At 39.4% G+C, this 16,763-nt stretch overlaps 1 protein-coding gene across 1 annotated transcript; it reads left to right on the top strand.

Moving 5' to 3' along the window:
• The first annotated feature begins 1,078 nt into the window (after positions 1-1,078).
• LOC146578570 (uncharacterized) lies at positions 1,079-15,038 on the top strand. Its single transcript, XM_085267824.1, has 9 exons — positions 1,079-1,142; positions 1,750-1,785; positions 7,322-7,585; positions 12,390-12,635; positions 12,722-12,767; positions 12,939-13,120; positions 13,272-13,370; positions 14,351-14,435; positions 15,002-15,038. Exons 1-9 carry the CDS (start codon positions 1,112-1,114, stop codon positions 15,036-15,038), a joined length of 1,026 nt encoding a protein of 341 aa, XP_085123950.1. The 5' UTR covers positions 1,079-1,111.
• The last annotated feature ends 1,725 nt before the right edge of the window (positions 15,039-16,763 follow it).

Below are 16,763 nucleotides of genomic sequence, written 5' to 3'. Positions count from 1 at the left end.
TGAGTTACTTGTATCCATGATGTATTACTGTACGGTCTTTACCGGGTCTTTACCTTACAATATAAAGCGCCTTGAGGTGATTCTTGTTGTGATTTGTATAAATAAAATAATTAAATTGTATTGTCAGTAGTACATAAGTAAAATAAACATAAACAAAAGATAGTGTGATAGCCAGTCTTCATCCACTGAGATTACAGCCGATACAGGTGTAGATCAAACGACAATGCCACGAGTTTTCAACTCATACTGGCGAATTAGCTCTAGCTGCTAATTGTTAGCTTCAAGGTTATTGCTACCAATGAATATATACTAATGACACATAAAGGGGGTTAATGGACAACTTTCCTACATTCTCTGTAACCCCGTTGACTTATCTTTAAACACAGCTCAAGTTATTTACTCTCTTGTATCTGCTTACCTGCAAATGTATAGACATAGTACATTGTTACACCTTTGTACATAGTCTCACACAGCTCTTGTTAGGCACTGCATTATGGTTAGTGGCCGGGCTTGTTTACTACTGTGAGAGCTGCTCATTTCAGGAGATACTCCCTTTTATGTGGTAACGGAGGAATAACTACCCTTCCAGTACTGTCTTATTGGAGACTGGGGCACACATTATTTTTACAACAATAAAAAAATAACATATTTGAACAATCAGAACATTTTAAATAAATATTATATTGTAAATAAAATGGGGGATGTGATGTTTTTGTCCATAATGCCTCTCTTGTCCTACAGTATTTATAGTGAAACATCTCCCTCTAGTGGCCATATATAAACATGTGTGAGGATGGTGTTAATGTAAAATGTGAATCAGTGTTCCAGTCAGTCATCAGTGTGTCTCTGCACAGCTGTAATTAAAATGTGTTCAGAGGGCCTCAGTGTCTGAATGGTTCCAGTTCAGCTCCATAACAGCAGCGTCCCTGGTTTGATTCCTGTGTTTCAGCTCATATCTGCCTCTCTCACTGAGGGGGGCGTACATATACACACACACTAACCACTAACTCTATTTGAACCAATAGAAAAGCTGGTGCTCAGAGGAAGAGGGCGGGCTTTACTTGGTGTCAGTGACAGAAATGAAAAAAAGCTCAAATGAGTGAGAAGGACGATGAAGGAAACATCTGTGCTGTGTCTGCTCTGTAAGTAGAATCTCTGTGTTTGTTTGAATTCTTGTACTTTGACTGTCTGCTCTCCTGATAACTGATGATGGAGGAGAAGACATAAAAAACAAATCAGGCTGAATTCAAGTTCAAAACACCACGAGGACCAACTGCAGGTCTGAACTGACTCTTTATCTTTGCTCAGGAGTCGAGGAAACACAGCAGGCAGTGAAAAGATCAAATCATTCACTCATATCAACACAGCTGCACAGTGGACACATGAGTGTACTGTGGTTTCTTTTAGGAGTAGAGGACATGTTGTATTATATGAACAGTGTAGTCAGTGCACATATTTATGATCACAACAATTACATTCAGTGCTGTTTCTGAGATTTAAAAAAATAATAATTAAATTTGAATAGAGGAGCTAGAACAGTATAAACTGTAAGAATATACATATGGGATGTTCTGTTTTACTATTACACACTTCCCCATCTTTTGTTGTCCAAATGTTTTTGAAACATATTCCTGTCATCAAATAGAAAATGAGCAGATATACCAGAGAGAGTTTGTGTGTTTGTCAGCTGTTTGTGTGGAGTTGATTTGAAATGACACTCAAATCAACCTGAGTGTCATTTCTCTTTAGTTCTGATCTCACTGCTGAGCTGCTCAACAAACCAAGGTCAGTAACCTTCTTCTGTCACAGTTTAGACCTCAGAAATGTGGTAACACTTTATTACACGACCTGCGAATAAGGCACAAGTACCCAATACTTGCATGCAATTTGTGGGCAACAAGGCGCAACTACCCTGCAACAAGAAAAGTGATTATGATAGTTTTAATTTTATAGATAATATATAAGACAGACTTAATAGTGAAACTTCCATTATGCAGAAAATTACTTAAGCAGAACCAGTAATTACTCGGGTTGCTGCAATACTAAAAATTATTTACAGAACAATCTGTATCTCTTTCCCTTTAAAATACATGGAAGTTTGAAAATAGATGAAATTACGTCACTCCATAACACGGGCCACAACCCAGTAAGTACTTACAGTACTTGTTTCATTGTTTCTTGCAAAAACCTGATTTGTTGCCCGCAAAATGCACATAAGTACAGGGCACTTGCGCAGTATTCGTGGGCAATACATGTATCGCTACATATTTAAAATACAAAATATGAGTAACTGTATTCCGTTACGGTTCTTGTTTAAAAAGGTAGTAATCAAAATACAGTTACTTATTTTATGCAATAAGAGACTCTAATGCAGGGGTCTCGATCTGGTGACTGTACACTGTGTTCATGTCATTCAACGCCTCTCTCTGTCTCTCGCTAGCAAAGTTGACCCAGACAACAAAGTAAAGCTACTTTTCGGCTACGAGCCAGAGCATTCAGAATACATTATACTCATTGAGTAATATAACAGAACACATTATAAATACATTTTGGGGCACATATTCTGTAATCTGTTGTGGAATACATTTTAAAAGTAACCTTCCCAACACTGGGTTATTTTATAAAATGTAGCTAGAAATGCCTGCCAGTCCTGATATTGTTAATCAAAAAATGTATGCATTACACATTACAGATAGTAGTTTGTTATAATACTCAATACATTACCATGTTACCCTGTAAAACAGGGGTGTCAAACTCAAATACACAGTGGGCCAAAATTCAAAACTGGAACAAAGTCACGGGCTAACGTTAATATTTATTGAAAAAAAAAATCTTCCTCCAGATATAAGAATTAATCTTTTCTTATGGACTCAAATAAGTTTTGCTGGAAAACTGAATATGGAACAAGCAAAGCTTTATACCAAACAATATATACAGTGGGGCAAAAAAGTATTTAGTCAGCCACCGATTGTGCAAGTTCCCCCACTTAAAATGATGACAGAGGTCAGTAATTTGCACCAGAGGTACACTTCAACTGTGAGAGACAGAATGTGAAAGAAAAATCCATGAATCCACATGGTAGGATTTGTAAAGAATTTATTCGTAAATTAGGGTGGAAAATAAGTATTTGGTCACCTCAAACAAGGAAAATCTCTGGCTCTCACAGACCTGTAACGTCTTCTGTAAGAAGCTTTTCTGTCACCCACTCGTTACCTGTATTAATGGCACCTGTTTGAACTCATCATCTGTATAAAAGACACCTGTCCACAGCCTCAAACAGTCAGACTCCAAACTCCGCCATGGCCAAGACCAAAGAGCTTTCGAAGGACACCAGGAAAAGTATTGTAGACCTGCACCAGACTGGGAAGAGTGAATCTACAATAGGCAAGCAGCTTGGTGTGAAAAAATCAACTGTGGGAGCAATCATCAGAAAATGGAAGACATACAAGACCACTGATAATCTCCCTCGATCTGGGGCTCCACGCAAGATCTCATCCCGTGGGGTCACAATGATCATGAGAACGGTGAGCAAAGATCCCAGAACCACACGGGGGGACCTGGTGAATGACCTGCAGAGAGCTGGGACCAAAGTAACAAAGGTCACCATCAGTAACACACTACAACGGCAGGGAATCAAATCCCGCAGTGCCAGACGTGTTCCGCTGCTGAAGCCAGTGCATGTCCAGGCCCGTCTGAAGTTTGCCAGAGAGCACATGGATGATACAGCAGAGGATTGGGAGAATGTCATGTGGTCAGATGAAACCAAAGTAGAACTTTTTGGTATAAACTCAAGAAGAATACTGAGTTGCATCCCAAGAACACCATACCTACTGTGAAGCATGGGGGTGGAAACATCATGCTATGGGGCTGTTTTTCACTGCTCTCGAGAAGATCTGCATGGAGGAATGGGCCAAAATACCAGCTACTGTGTGTGCAAACCTGGTAAAGACCTATAGTAAACGTTTGACCTCTGTTATTGCCAACAAAGGTTATGTTACAAAGTATTGAGTTTTATTTTTGTTATTGACCAAATACTTATTTTCCACCCTAATTTACGAATAAATTCTTTACAAATCCTACCATGTGGATTCATGGATTTTTTTTTCACATTCTGTCTCTCACAGTTGAAGTGTACCTCTGGTGCAAATTACTGACCTCTGTCATCATTTTAGGTGGGGGAACTTGCACAATCGGTGGCTGACTAAATACTTTTTTGCCCCACTGTATATTAGCTGTATAATACCAGTAGGCCAGCTCTAATAGTAATTTGGTATGGCTTCGCGGGCCAAATGTAATTAGGCGGCCAGAGTTTGACACCTATGCTATAAAATGACCTGAAATACACAGCCTCATAATTACCATTTAACAAAGATAAAAGCTAAGGCTACAGCCACACACAACAATACACTTAATGAGGACACATTAAGTGATTTGTATTGGTGATATTTCACTTAGCATTTGTGTACAAATACAACACAAAATAAAGATGGAAACCGGTGCAAAGACACTTTAAAGTGATTACCACAGTGATTCTGTAGAAACATGAACAGGTAGAAATGGAGGCTGCAGCCTGACTACTGATCAGTTTGTTACCTGTTGAAGTTCAGCATCTGGCTGCTGAGCTGGGGTCAGCATTCACTCAGCTTTAACATTACTCTGGATTCCTGGCTATATATCTCCACAGTTTACAAAAACTACAACTACTCTCTTCCTCCTGCCTATGGACTGAAATTAGTTGACTGTAGCACAAATGTGCCGAAAAAATGTAATTCTTTAAAAATATGGAAAATTAAAAGAACAAAAAACATTCTTTGATTGTTTTTTTCTTTTTCAATTCAATTTTATATTAATCCCATAGAGTCAAAACACAAAGCACATTATACTGTAAGATAAAGACTCTACAATAATACAAAGAAAATCCTTACAATCAACCCCGTTTGAGCAAACATTTGGGAGAGAAATACTCAGGAAGAAACCGCCAGGAGGACACAAGTTAAGGAGGGCTGCCTGTCTGCTGCTTTATGCGTGAAGGCCAGAAGACACCAAACATGCAAGTTATTAAAAAACAACAACTCCACCCTTCTAACAGTATTAAACGGGTGAAATCTACGGAGAACAATTTTTGCATCAGACTATAAACACATAAAGTTTGACATTTTAACGTAGGAGTGAATTCAATTCAGCACAATACAACACTCACTGTTAAGTCAGATTGTTGAATGTTGCCATTGTGCTTCTTAAATTTGTAAAGTTTTAGTTCAAACTACAGGATCAAGACATTCCTTTGTCCCCCTCCCTCTTAAGGTTCTGGGAGGAGGCTGTAGTGTTTTATCACAAGCACATCCCTTGTGAAGATTCTGTTTGATTTTGCTTCCTGATTTTATTATCCTTTTGGTGAGCAGGAGGTCACACACAAACACAAGTTCTTGCACATGCATACACGTGCACACACATAAACACGCATAGGGCCTTGTCTTCACAACCAAGGGGGGTTTTACGGAGGGAGGTGCTGTGATGTGTATTGTAACAGTTTGTCATTAAAAAGGTTGCGAGGACAGCTGCTCTTTAAAGTATTTGGGCTAGAGACAGGTGAGGAGCATAGCTCCACTGCCTGGTTCTGACCAAAGCCTTTCCTCGTTAGCGAGTTAAAGACCAGTTAAAGATGTTCTGTCTTGATTTCGCTCATCATGAGGAATAAGTCTCTTAACTAGCGGGGCCTGTGGAAACATACACTCACCATCAAGGTGCTCAATATGCTTCATAATGAGAGAGAGAACTCTACAAAGATGAAAAGAAAACCACAACAATCAGACAACCCCCTTTGAGCAACCACTTTGGCGACAGTGGAAGTGAAAACCTCCCTTAAAGTGGGAAGAAACCTTCAGCAAAACTAAACTCAGAGAGAGGCAGCCATCTGCCACAACTGGTTAGGGTGAGCTGGGGGAGATAAAACAAAAGAAATGCTGTGGAAGACGGACAGAGATTAATAAATCTAAATATTTAATATCTAAATATTAAATGCATTGGCTAAGGAACGAAGACAGAGGACATGACAGACTTAGACAGGAAATGGGGAATGACAAAGCAACAAGAAAATATAGATCAAGAATAACTAAACTTTGAAGCAAAACCATCTCAATACATTACAACTAAAAGAAGAAGAAAGTGTACTTTATTGGTCCCCGTGGGGAAAATCCCTCTCTGCATTTAACCCATTCACTCAGTGAAGCAGTGGGCAGCCACTGGGCGCCCGGGGAGCAGTGTGTAGGGACGGTACCTTGCTCAGGGGTACCTCAGGGTAGCTGTTCAGGGGAATCGAACCCCCGACCTTCCGATCATGGGGCCACCACTCTACCTACTGAGCTATCCCTGCCCCGAAGAAATCACCATAACACACAACAAAACATTGCTGGGTCTAATGACCCAGAACCATGACACTTTGTGCCCTACCTGATTTCCCTTTTTTTGTATGTTTGTCACACTTAATCGTTTTTTCCACACAGGGCCATCTGAGCATGGATTCTTTCCATGGTGGCGTTGGTGTAATTTAATTTATAAACTACATTTGTGTTTTCTTTGTCTAATATTTAAATGTGTTTGATCATCTGAAACATTTACAGTGAGTGTGACAAACATACAAAAACAGGAAATTAGAAAGAGCACGAATGCTTTTTCACACCACTGTAAATTCAGTTGTGGATTTAACAGGGAGCCAGTGAAGAGAAGCTAACATAGGAGAAATATGCTCTCTCTTTGTAATTCCTGTCAGTGCTCTTGCTGCAGCATACAGCTACATTTTAGTTTAATATATTCACTGAAGGACATATCCTGTAAAAAAAACAACACCTTCCTCACAGTGTTACTGGACGTCAGAATAATGCCATCCACAGTAAGTATCTGCTTAGATACCACATTTCTAAGATTTTTAGGGCCAATTATTCTAGCTTTCGTTAATTTCATTAAGAAGTGATCAAACAAAGAAGTTTTCAGGCAACACTGTTAATGTTCAGTTTCTACGCCATATTTCTTTTTTCCTGGTGTGCAGAAAACTGAAGAACATTTGTAATGCAAGCAACACCATAACTGTAACTGTAATGTTACTGTTAATGTTAATGTTGTAATGTAACTGTAATGTTACGGAATTTAGTACAGTTCCAATATAATTTATTGTGTTAATGGAAAATGTAATGTAATATGATCTGTTTGGTTTGATGTTTTGAGAATGAAAATTATAAAATAATAAAAGCAATAAACCATTTGGACCTTTTTATCAAGTATCATAATAAGTAACATAATCAATTTTTCATTTTAACCCTCACAGCTCGTCTGACTGTGAGTCCCAGCAGCTCCCAGTTCTTTCAATATGACTTTGTGTCTCTGAGCTGTGAGGAGGACGACAGCTCTGCTGGATGGACTCTGAGGAGAAACACAAGCAAACAACAGAGGACTCAGTGTGGAGATGGGTGGGGAACACCAGCTGGTTCTTCCTGTAACATCAGATATACTTACCCATCTGACAGTGGAGTTTACTGGTGTGAGTCCAGAGAAGGCACCGTCAGTAACATGGTTCACCTCACAGTCACTGGTAAGTAGATCAAAAATCGCAAAGTGCTTTACAATAAAAAAAAAACTGAGAACAAAAATATAAAACAGCATACATATAACATCATACAGCCTAAAACTAGTTAAAAGCTAATTTGAATAAATGAGAATTTAGTTGATTCTTAAAAGAATCCACAGCTCTAAAGTATTTGTCAACCCTGGTCTTAAAATGAGTTACAGGGACCGTTAATAGCCTTCGACTACAAGAATAGGTGCTGCATTCTAGAAGGTCAGAAATATAAGCTGGGGCTTGACCACACAGGGCTTTAAAAGTAAGGACAAAGATTTTTATATGAATTTTGTGCAGTGTCTTTTTTGTGTTGTTAAAGCCTAGCAGAAGCAACATTTTGTGCTGACTGAAGATGGTCAAGATCTTATTCAAACACATAAATAGCTCTTACAATAATCAAGCTGTGATAAAATAAAAGCATAAAAATTAACCTCTAATTCAGCTTGCGAGACAACCGTTTGACACTTAGACATATTTATTAGTTGAATAAAACAAACAAACACTGTTTCTGATTCATTCACAAGAATGGCTCCCGAGTTCAATTCAATCTATATACCACTAAATCACAACAACAGTTGCTTCAAGGTGCTTTGTATTATAAGTAGACCGTACAATAATACATACAGATAAAAACCCAACAATCAAACGACCCCCTATGATCAAGCACTTTGGTGACAGTGGGAAGGAAAGACTTTAACAGGAAGGAACCTCCAGGAGAACCAGGCTCAGGTAGGGCCGGCCATCTGCTGCAACCGGTTGGGGTGAGAGAAGGAAGACATGATGAATGACGTACTGTGGAAGAGAGACAGAGGTTAATAACAAGTGTCATTCAATGCAGAAAGGTCTTTTAACACATGTTGAATGAGAAAGGTGCCTGAAAACTCAGTGCATCATGGGAATCTCCCAGCAGCTTATGTCTGTTGCAGCATAACTAAGGGAGGTTCCACAGAAGAGGGGCCTGAAAACTGAAGGCTCTGCCTCCCATTCTACTTTTAAATACTCTAAGAACAACAAGTAGGCCTGCAGTGCAAGAGCAAAGTGCTCTAATAGGGTGATATGGTACTACAAGGTCATTAAGATAAGATGGGGCCTGATTATTTAAGACCTTGTATGTGAGAAGGAGAATTTTGAATTCAATTCTGGATTTAACAGGAAGCCAATGAAGGGAAGCCAAAACAGGAGAAATATGCTCTCTCTTTCTAGTCCCTGTCAGTACTCTTGCTAAAGCATTTTGGATCAGCTGAAGGCTTTTCAGGGAGTTTATGGACATCCTGACATTAATGAATTAGAGTAATCCAGCCTGGAAGTAATAAATGCGTGAACTACTTTTTCAGCGCCAGTCTGAGACAGGATATTTCTAACTTTAGAGATGTTGCGCAAATGGAAGAAAGCAGTCTTACATATGTGTTTAATATGTGCGTTGAAGGAGATCAAAAATGACTCCAATGTTCCTCACAGTATTAGCTGTTTGACAACTATTACTGACATACAGTGTTGGGACTAACGCGTTATTAAGTAACGCATTAAAGTAACTACGTTATTATTGTAGTAACGAGCACGGTAACTAGTTATTATGCCAAAATCAGGAACGCGTTAGTCGTTACTGGGATTTAGATAGGCTCGTTACTCGTTACTTCGTGTGGTGGCTATCACAGAGCTTCCACAGATTCAGTAACATTAGCAAGTGGTGGAGGCCAGCAGGTGGATGAAGGAAAAGGGACGCAAAAGGAAAATAGACCCGAGGCGGCCGCCGGTCCGAGAGTGTCAGGTGAACTTCAGGTAAGAAGTTATGACCTGCAGTCTCTCTGGGTCAGATATAAACCAAGTTTAGGTGGAGTTTATTTTCGTTATTCTGTCTTTTTCCGTACTGCGTGCTAGCTAGCATGACGGAGTTTCTATACAGCTGGGTGGGTGCTATGAAGTTAATGATGTTGAACTTTATTTTGTTCATAAGTTATTAGAGTTGCCAACCGTCCCGTCTGGTATTCAGAGAAAATATTACGCGTTTCTTATTGAGGTGAAAAGGAACAGAGTTTGTCCCGTAATTCAGCTACAATGAAAAAGTCACAAAGCTGGAGTTATTCTGTGTCTTGCTGCACAGCTGCCTCTTCTTCTTTCATTCTCTCCCCCTCCCTCTCCTGTTTCTACTTCAATCATGAAACTGATCAATGATCAGCTGATCGGCTTTTCTCTGTTTATCGCTCACTTTGCGCCAGAAAGAGGAAACCAGCGGATGTCGCGCTAAACAACAGCAGCACGTTTAAGCTTGATCAGCTGTTGTTAGAATTTATTTAATATTAATTTCTAGTATCAGCTGATGTTTGCTGGAGCCACAGCTGCAAAACTGCTGGTCATGATGTCGGTTTGGTTATCTGGTGAGAGGGAAACATGAAGATGAAACCAGGAGATGTCCTTACTGGATCATCAGAGCTGAACAGGTGATGGAGAAACAGGTTTACCTTTTAGGTGACATGAATGAGTTGAAGGGAAGTTATGAACAGTTTCTGAGAGACAAATAACCCCAGGATCCTTTTCTAAGTAGCTGACAGCTGGTAACTGTGCAGGGGCGGATCTAGCAAAGTTTTGCCAGGGGGGCATGTACGGCATTAACAGGGAAAGGGGGGCACAAAGAAATACTTTTCTTTCTTATTCTCATATAAAATGTCTAGCTTTTAAAAAATAATTATCTGAATCTTACAACAAACGATTGATAGATTGATGCATATATACCATCAAAACAGTGAACATCACTGTCACAACAGCGTTTGTTTTCATTCAAAGGCTTTATGATTTTTCCTATAATGGTGGGCCGGTCTCTAGTCAAAATGCCCGGGACGATTTTCTGTCCCAGTCCAGCCCTGTATGCAGCTCATCTGCAGTCTGGTGTTGCCTACATCTTCCTATTCAGAAGGCAGAATTTCCGAGTTCTGAGTACAATCGAAAGCACCACGACTGCAGTTTTTGTGTTGGATGTAAAAAGCAGGCTAGGATAGAATCAGGCGTGGGATTTTTTTTCAGTTTTTGTGTTGGATGTAAAAGGCGCACATGACGCTGTGACGTAGGCTAGAATCATGGCAGCAGTCAATGACGGTCCAGGCGTGGGATTTCTCTCGTGGAAATATGCACATTATCTTTTCCTTTCTATTGGTGGGTGGCACAGTGCACTTGTGGCAAGTAAGCAAGCTAGAAGACTGGCAAAGTTATGGAAGAAACACATTAACAAGAGAATTCTGAGTAAAACCAAAGTTACTTTCCCTAGTAACTAGTTACTCTGAAAGTAATGAGTAACTTGAAGTAACTAAGTTACTTTTGAGAGAAGTAACTAGTAATGTAACTAAGTTACTATTTTAAAGTAACTTACCCAACACTGCTGACATATGACAACAATTATTGTATCTAAGCTGAGCACCAAATCAGATAAAGTCTGAAAAACAAGACTTACAGAGTATTTCTGTAAGTATCTCTCCAGGTGTTGTCATGAATCCAGCTGTGTGCATGTAAGATATGACCCCAAAGCAGAATCCAATAAACCAAAACTAAACTGAAAAACCCAGGCACTTACCAAATAACACTTAAAATAACAAAGTAGCCTTAACATAATACAAAAATGACAAAAACACATAAAACTCAAACCGCTTAGATAAAATGATCCAGGACCATGACAGGTGGACGATAGATTACAAATAACACTGGTTTTTCAGTTTTCCAGCTAGGATGGACAAGGCTGAGCTTCAGGCTTTCAAATGGATTTGAAGTCTGTCTTTGTCTTTGTTTGAATAATAGACTGGTGACATCTGAGGTTTGGTTTGCCAGACGAACCTGTACACAAAGGTATTGCTTGATTTCAATTATTCAGTTTTCATGGGCATTAATTAGGGTTTCTATTTTATCAGAGTTCACCTGCAAGCAGTTGTCAGAGACACACTGTTTGCTAATACTAAAACAGTTTATCAAGCAGGACAACTTTAAATATTAATTTGGCTTAAAAGAACAGTAAAGCTGAATATCGTCAGCAAAGAAATGATAAGACGCACGAGAAAATTGCCAAATTATTTGCCTAGGGTGAAAATATACCAAAAAAAAGGGTTAGAGAATTGTTCCCAAGACTGAGCCCTGTGGTACCCCACAGAACAGACTCTTAGAGTCTGGCATCACCTGGTTTGCAAAAACACCGAACTTTCTGTCAGAAAGATAGGATTTAAACCACTTTAGAGCAAAACCTAAGAGCCTGTTAATCAAAATACTGTCATCAACAGTGCCAAAGGCAGAAATAAGCTCCAGGATAACCATTAGAGTGGATGCAGCAGAGTCAACCGACTTCAAAATATCACTAGAAATCACTAGAAACCTTGAGTAAAGGACTTTTTGTAGAGTGAAGCACACATAAACCCAGAATGAAATTTGTCAAAGATGTCATGCTTTTCCATAAAAGAAATGATTTGTTTGGCCACGTTTTTAAGAAGCTTTCACAAGAAAGGGATCTTAGAGATATGCCTGTAATTTCTGAGCTGTGTATTTCTACAACACAAGGCCATTAGCAAGAAAACAGATTTTAAATAATGCTGTATGGATAAAGTCATTTGGGCAGGTAGATAATTCCATTTTATCAAGTAAAGATGAAATGTCATATAGTGTCATCGGATGAAACACATTCAGAGACTAAGAGAGTGGAGAGCCAGGAACAAAGGTATGACACTGGTAAGCTGAGTGTGTGGAGTTAGTGTTGATGAAGCTGTGTGTAAATGGATGAAATGCTGTAGTTTGTCTCTGTGTTGAGGTGGATCAGTGATCCTGCAGAGTCCTGTCCTCCCTGTGATGGAGGGAGATGACATCACTCTGCTCTGTAAAACAAAGACCACTCCCTCCAACCTCCCAGCTGCTTTCTATAAAGATGGCTCCCTCATCAGGAAGCAGCCTACAGGTCACATGACCATCCAGCATGTTTCCAGGTCTGATGAAGGCCTCTACAAGTGTGACATCAGCGGTCATGGAGAGTCTCCATCCAGCTGGATCACTGTCACAGGTGACACACTCACCTGTCTGTGTTTCTGCAGCTTTCAACATTCACAATGTGACGACAACTTAGTGACTGTGTTTGCTTTATTTTAGGGGAACACACCACCACACCTCCACCTACATCCACACCTCCACCTACATCCACCACTACATCTACACCCACCACCAAAACCACCACAACTGTCAGATCTTCACCCACCTCTATACATACATCTAGCACCACAACTCCACCCACCATCACACCCTCACCCACCAGCTCACATTCACTCACTGCCACCAAATCTCCATCAATAACTGCTCAAGGCATTACATCCACACCTCCACCTACATTCACCTCTCCTCCTGGTTCCACCTCCATCGCTCTTCCTCCATCACGCTCTCATCCTCTTCTCTCTATGATGTTGGTCTCCTCTGTTGGATCATCCTGTGTTGTGGTTCTACTGGTGTTACTGGTTCTGCTGGTGAGACGATGTGCTCACAGGAAACCTGAAGGTGAGACTCAGACTTCCTGATTGTTCGTGTTTAAGATTCTTCAGTAGAATAAAGGTCACATACATTATTATTATAGTTACAACTTTCCTAAATGCAACCTGTTTTTAGATATTTAATTTATATTATTTTTAATTTTGCATCATTTCAGCAGATCAAGAAGAAGCTGGAGAAGATGACATCATCACTTATGTCATGTACAGTTACATCCAATTATCAGATCCTCAACAACAGCCAATCAGAAAAAGCAAAGGTAGTACTGTGTTTCCATCAAAAGGGTTGAGGTTGACATTTAAAATTTTAAATATAATTGCAAAACTATGTGACGTGTTTCAAATGGCTGCTGAGTTGTTAGATTTGTTTCTAAAACAACTTTTTTGCAACTTTACAATTAAGGAACACTGCAAAGTAGGGGTGAGGATGTTTCAGAAATAGGGCGTTAGTAAGGAACTTTCTCTTTGATTTCTTTGTTGTAACACTAATTTATTACTTCTTGGCAATAAATCTTATACTGTTGGAAAGTCTGTTTCTTCTCTTAAATGGCACAAGATTTGTAAGGAAAATTTGTGAGTTGAGCAGCAGAGTCAAGTATGTAGATTGTATGTGTTTGTGTTGTTCATGATGGCATGACTAGCACTCACAAGCTGATTCCACAAGTGTTCAGTGAGGTTGAGGTCAGGACTGCAGGAAGATCATTCCATCTTCTCAGAAAGTTGTGCCTGTGAAAGTTCTTGAGAAGATAATTTTTTTTGGCTTAGTGTGAAGCCAATTAAGTCACAGATTGAACAGACCGTAGACCTTTAGCTGTGTTTTCAGCCTCTCAGACATTTGAACCATTTTTAAACTTGCATGTAAAACCACAGCAGCTACTTCCTGTTGATGACCCCAGTTAGTGTGAACCAGGTTAAGGTTTAAACGTCTCACCACAAGATCTAATGCTAGCGTTCAATTCATGAGAACCCTTTTGCTTTGTGCTTTGTGGTATAGTGTGTGCATTTGTATTATTAGAATATAGCAGCCTTGTGGTCATCCACAGTTGTTTTTCACAGAATGAGCCGTCAGTTATTTCTGGTCATTATGAGTTTCACAGCAGAGGTGTTAACATAGGAAAGCTGAAAAATGCTGCCGATTATAAAAATCGCTTAATCACCTAATCTTGTCAATTACTTTGCAGCTGTTGAGTAATAATATAACAGTGGTAGCTTCAGTAATTTTATATGCTTAATATTACAGAGACTGACACAACTGTGGTCTACCCAGCAGTGGGCTCTGACGATGTCAGTAATGGACAAACAACCATCAGGACAAGAAAGCTCAGGTACAGCTGGGCTGTTCACCCTGTTTACCGTCATTATGCTAGGCTAAGCTAAGAAAAGTTTAAATAAAGTAATCCATGAGAACCAAAAGTGCAGGCTGCAGATTGCTCTAAACATATAATGATTTTTCTACTCTTGGGTTTGTATGATATCATCGATACCTAATATGGTCTCAGTGACATATGCTCCAGCCACCTGTTATTTCAACCTTTTATTAGTGATTGGCAGCAAGGTAGAAAGCATGGTAGAAAGTTGCCTTAAAGGGAGAGGAGCTAATACAGATTGTTTTAGACAGGATGAACTAAGGGGCTCCAACAAAGCTCAGTGTAAGCTAATGAAATATTACCCTGAACTGTGAATCATGCAGAGGTACTCTAGTCAAGTCCAAGAATAAAAATAAAGAGCTGGAAATGAACACAGAACACAAATCTTCACAATCAGATTCAACAAAAATAAACTTGTGCAGTGAAAACACAAGTTATAGTGCATGAATTTCAACAGCGTAGTGTTGCTTCAAATACAGGAAATGGTGCAACATATAATTGTGACTCTCCTTATAACCCTGCAGGTACATCAGGCAGGCAGCTGAAGTTGACGTGCAATAGAATAACACCGACAATAGTGCAGGGTCTATTTTTGATTGAACCTGCAAGAAACACTAGATTTTTTTTTATTTGTTTCTCTAAAACTGCACACAACAGTTCACCTACAAAGTAAAACCTCTGAGCTTGAGAGAAAAAAAACAGAGCACTGTTTCTGTACCCAGAGAGCAAAATGTTACTAGTCTTCAGTAGGATACGGTCCATAAATGTTTCACTAGGACTTTGAGATAAATTGAAACATATTAGCAAGATGTCTGACAGTCCAGTTGACTACAAATGAATAACTACAGAACAACTGTCATTACTGCTGGTTATCAGTAGACCATCCAGGTATATATTGTGCTAGATGTATCTATACTTACTCTTGCTATAGTGAGAACACACGTATGCACTCAGTATTACATCATGAACAACCCACATCTCCCTCTGCATGAGTCTGTGAGGGTGCTGAGCAGCTCTTTCAGTCAAAGACTGAACCTCACTGACAAAGTAAAACAGGAATGAAGATTGACACAAACAACCATCAGAAACAGCAGCATAAATGAAGTAAGACATGAAACACTGAGAGGTGAGGCAGAGAAACTACAGACGGAACACAGAGGGAACTAATGACAAACAAAAAGTAAGAACTGAAGCTGAGAGAAAGAAACACTAAACCACACTAGAATAATTTGAAGAAGCAGTTTAAAGTGTGAGCAGTGTGGACGTTCTGATTTGTATCTAAAACTGGTTCCCAGTAAAGTCTGAACTGGGACTGTGTGTGATGCAGAGAGGTGGAGATTGGAGGTCTTGACTGAACTACAAAGCTTGTAATCATGTTTCCTGTTGTTTGAATTGTGTGTGTTTGTGTTCAGACTTTAAACCAGAGCCAGACGTCGTCTACTCTTCACTGAAGTAGTCCACCAGTCCAACCACTGACATCCAGCTGCTGGTCTCTAACTGGTCCCCCCAGCACCTCAGACCAGAGGACATCCACATGTTACAGATTTTATGTCTTTTTATCACTGAATTAGACTCTGATGCTGCAGAACTACTTAATGGAAATCAGTTACTTAATTTATTGGCATGCAGATGTTTTATGTCTTCAGTAACTTACAACAAGTATCCTGTTGTTGTTCCTTCCCCTTGGAAACATTTATATAGTCTCACTCAGTAATATAAGATTAAAACACAGACTTGAGTGTTGTAGTGTCTGATAAACTACAAATTCATGAACTCAGACTGGACTTCCTTCTGAATCACATTTCCTGAATGAGCAGAGAGCTCAGTGCTGTTAAACTTTCAATGGATCTTAAAGCCTCTCTGAGGTCAAAGTCATCATAGGTCAAAGGTCAAAGTCATCATCCAGTTCTCTAATTTGGAGAAGCAAAACTGTTTTGGGTAAAAAAGTCCCACAGCTCATGGTCACAGGTTGGGTTGGGCAACCAGTTTTGCTTTGCCTCTTTTGTTCTAATGCAACATAAAATGATACAGACAGAGTATAACTGAGGTTTACTGAAAAACTAATCAGTTCCAGAAGGCAGATTTGGAAAAATAACTTTAAATCTGATCTCTGAGTTCAATAATATCAAACTTTTCATTCTAGTTAGTTCAACCCACTCTGTTGTGTATTTTCCTCTTGAGTTAACTACATATATGAATGCCTGCTGATAACTTAATGGATGTTCAACCATGTATGATCATAGTTCACTAAGTCATGAAGCAGGAATTATAGATTTTATTCTAAGC

Source organism: Mchenga conophoros, linkage group LG3 (assembly GCF_057382185.1).
Source record: "Mchenga conophoros isolate Kocher_MC1m ecotype Shallow Benthic linkage group LG3, M_conophoros_male_GT1.1, whole genome shotgun sequence".
Lineage (NCBI taxonomy): Eukaryota > Metazoa > Chordata > Actinopteri > Cichliformes > Cichlidae > Mchenga > Mchenga conophoros.
This window is presented reverse-complemented; position numbering and strand designations above follow the sequence as displayed.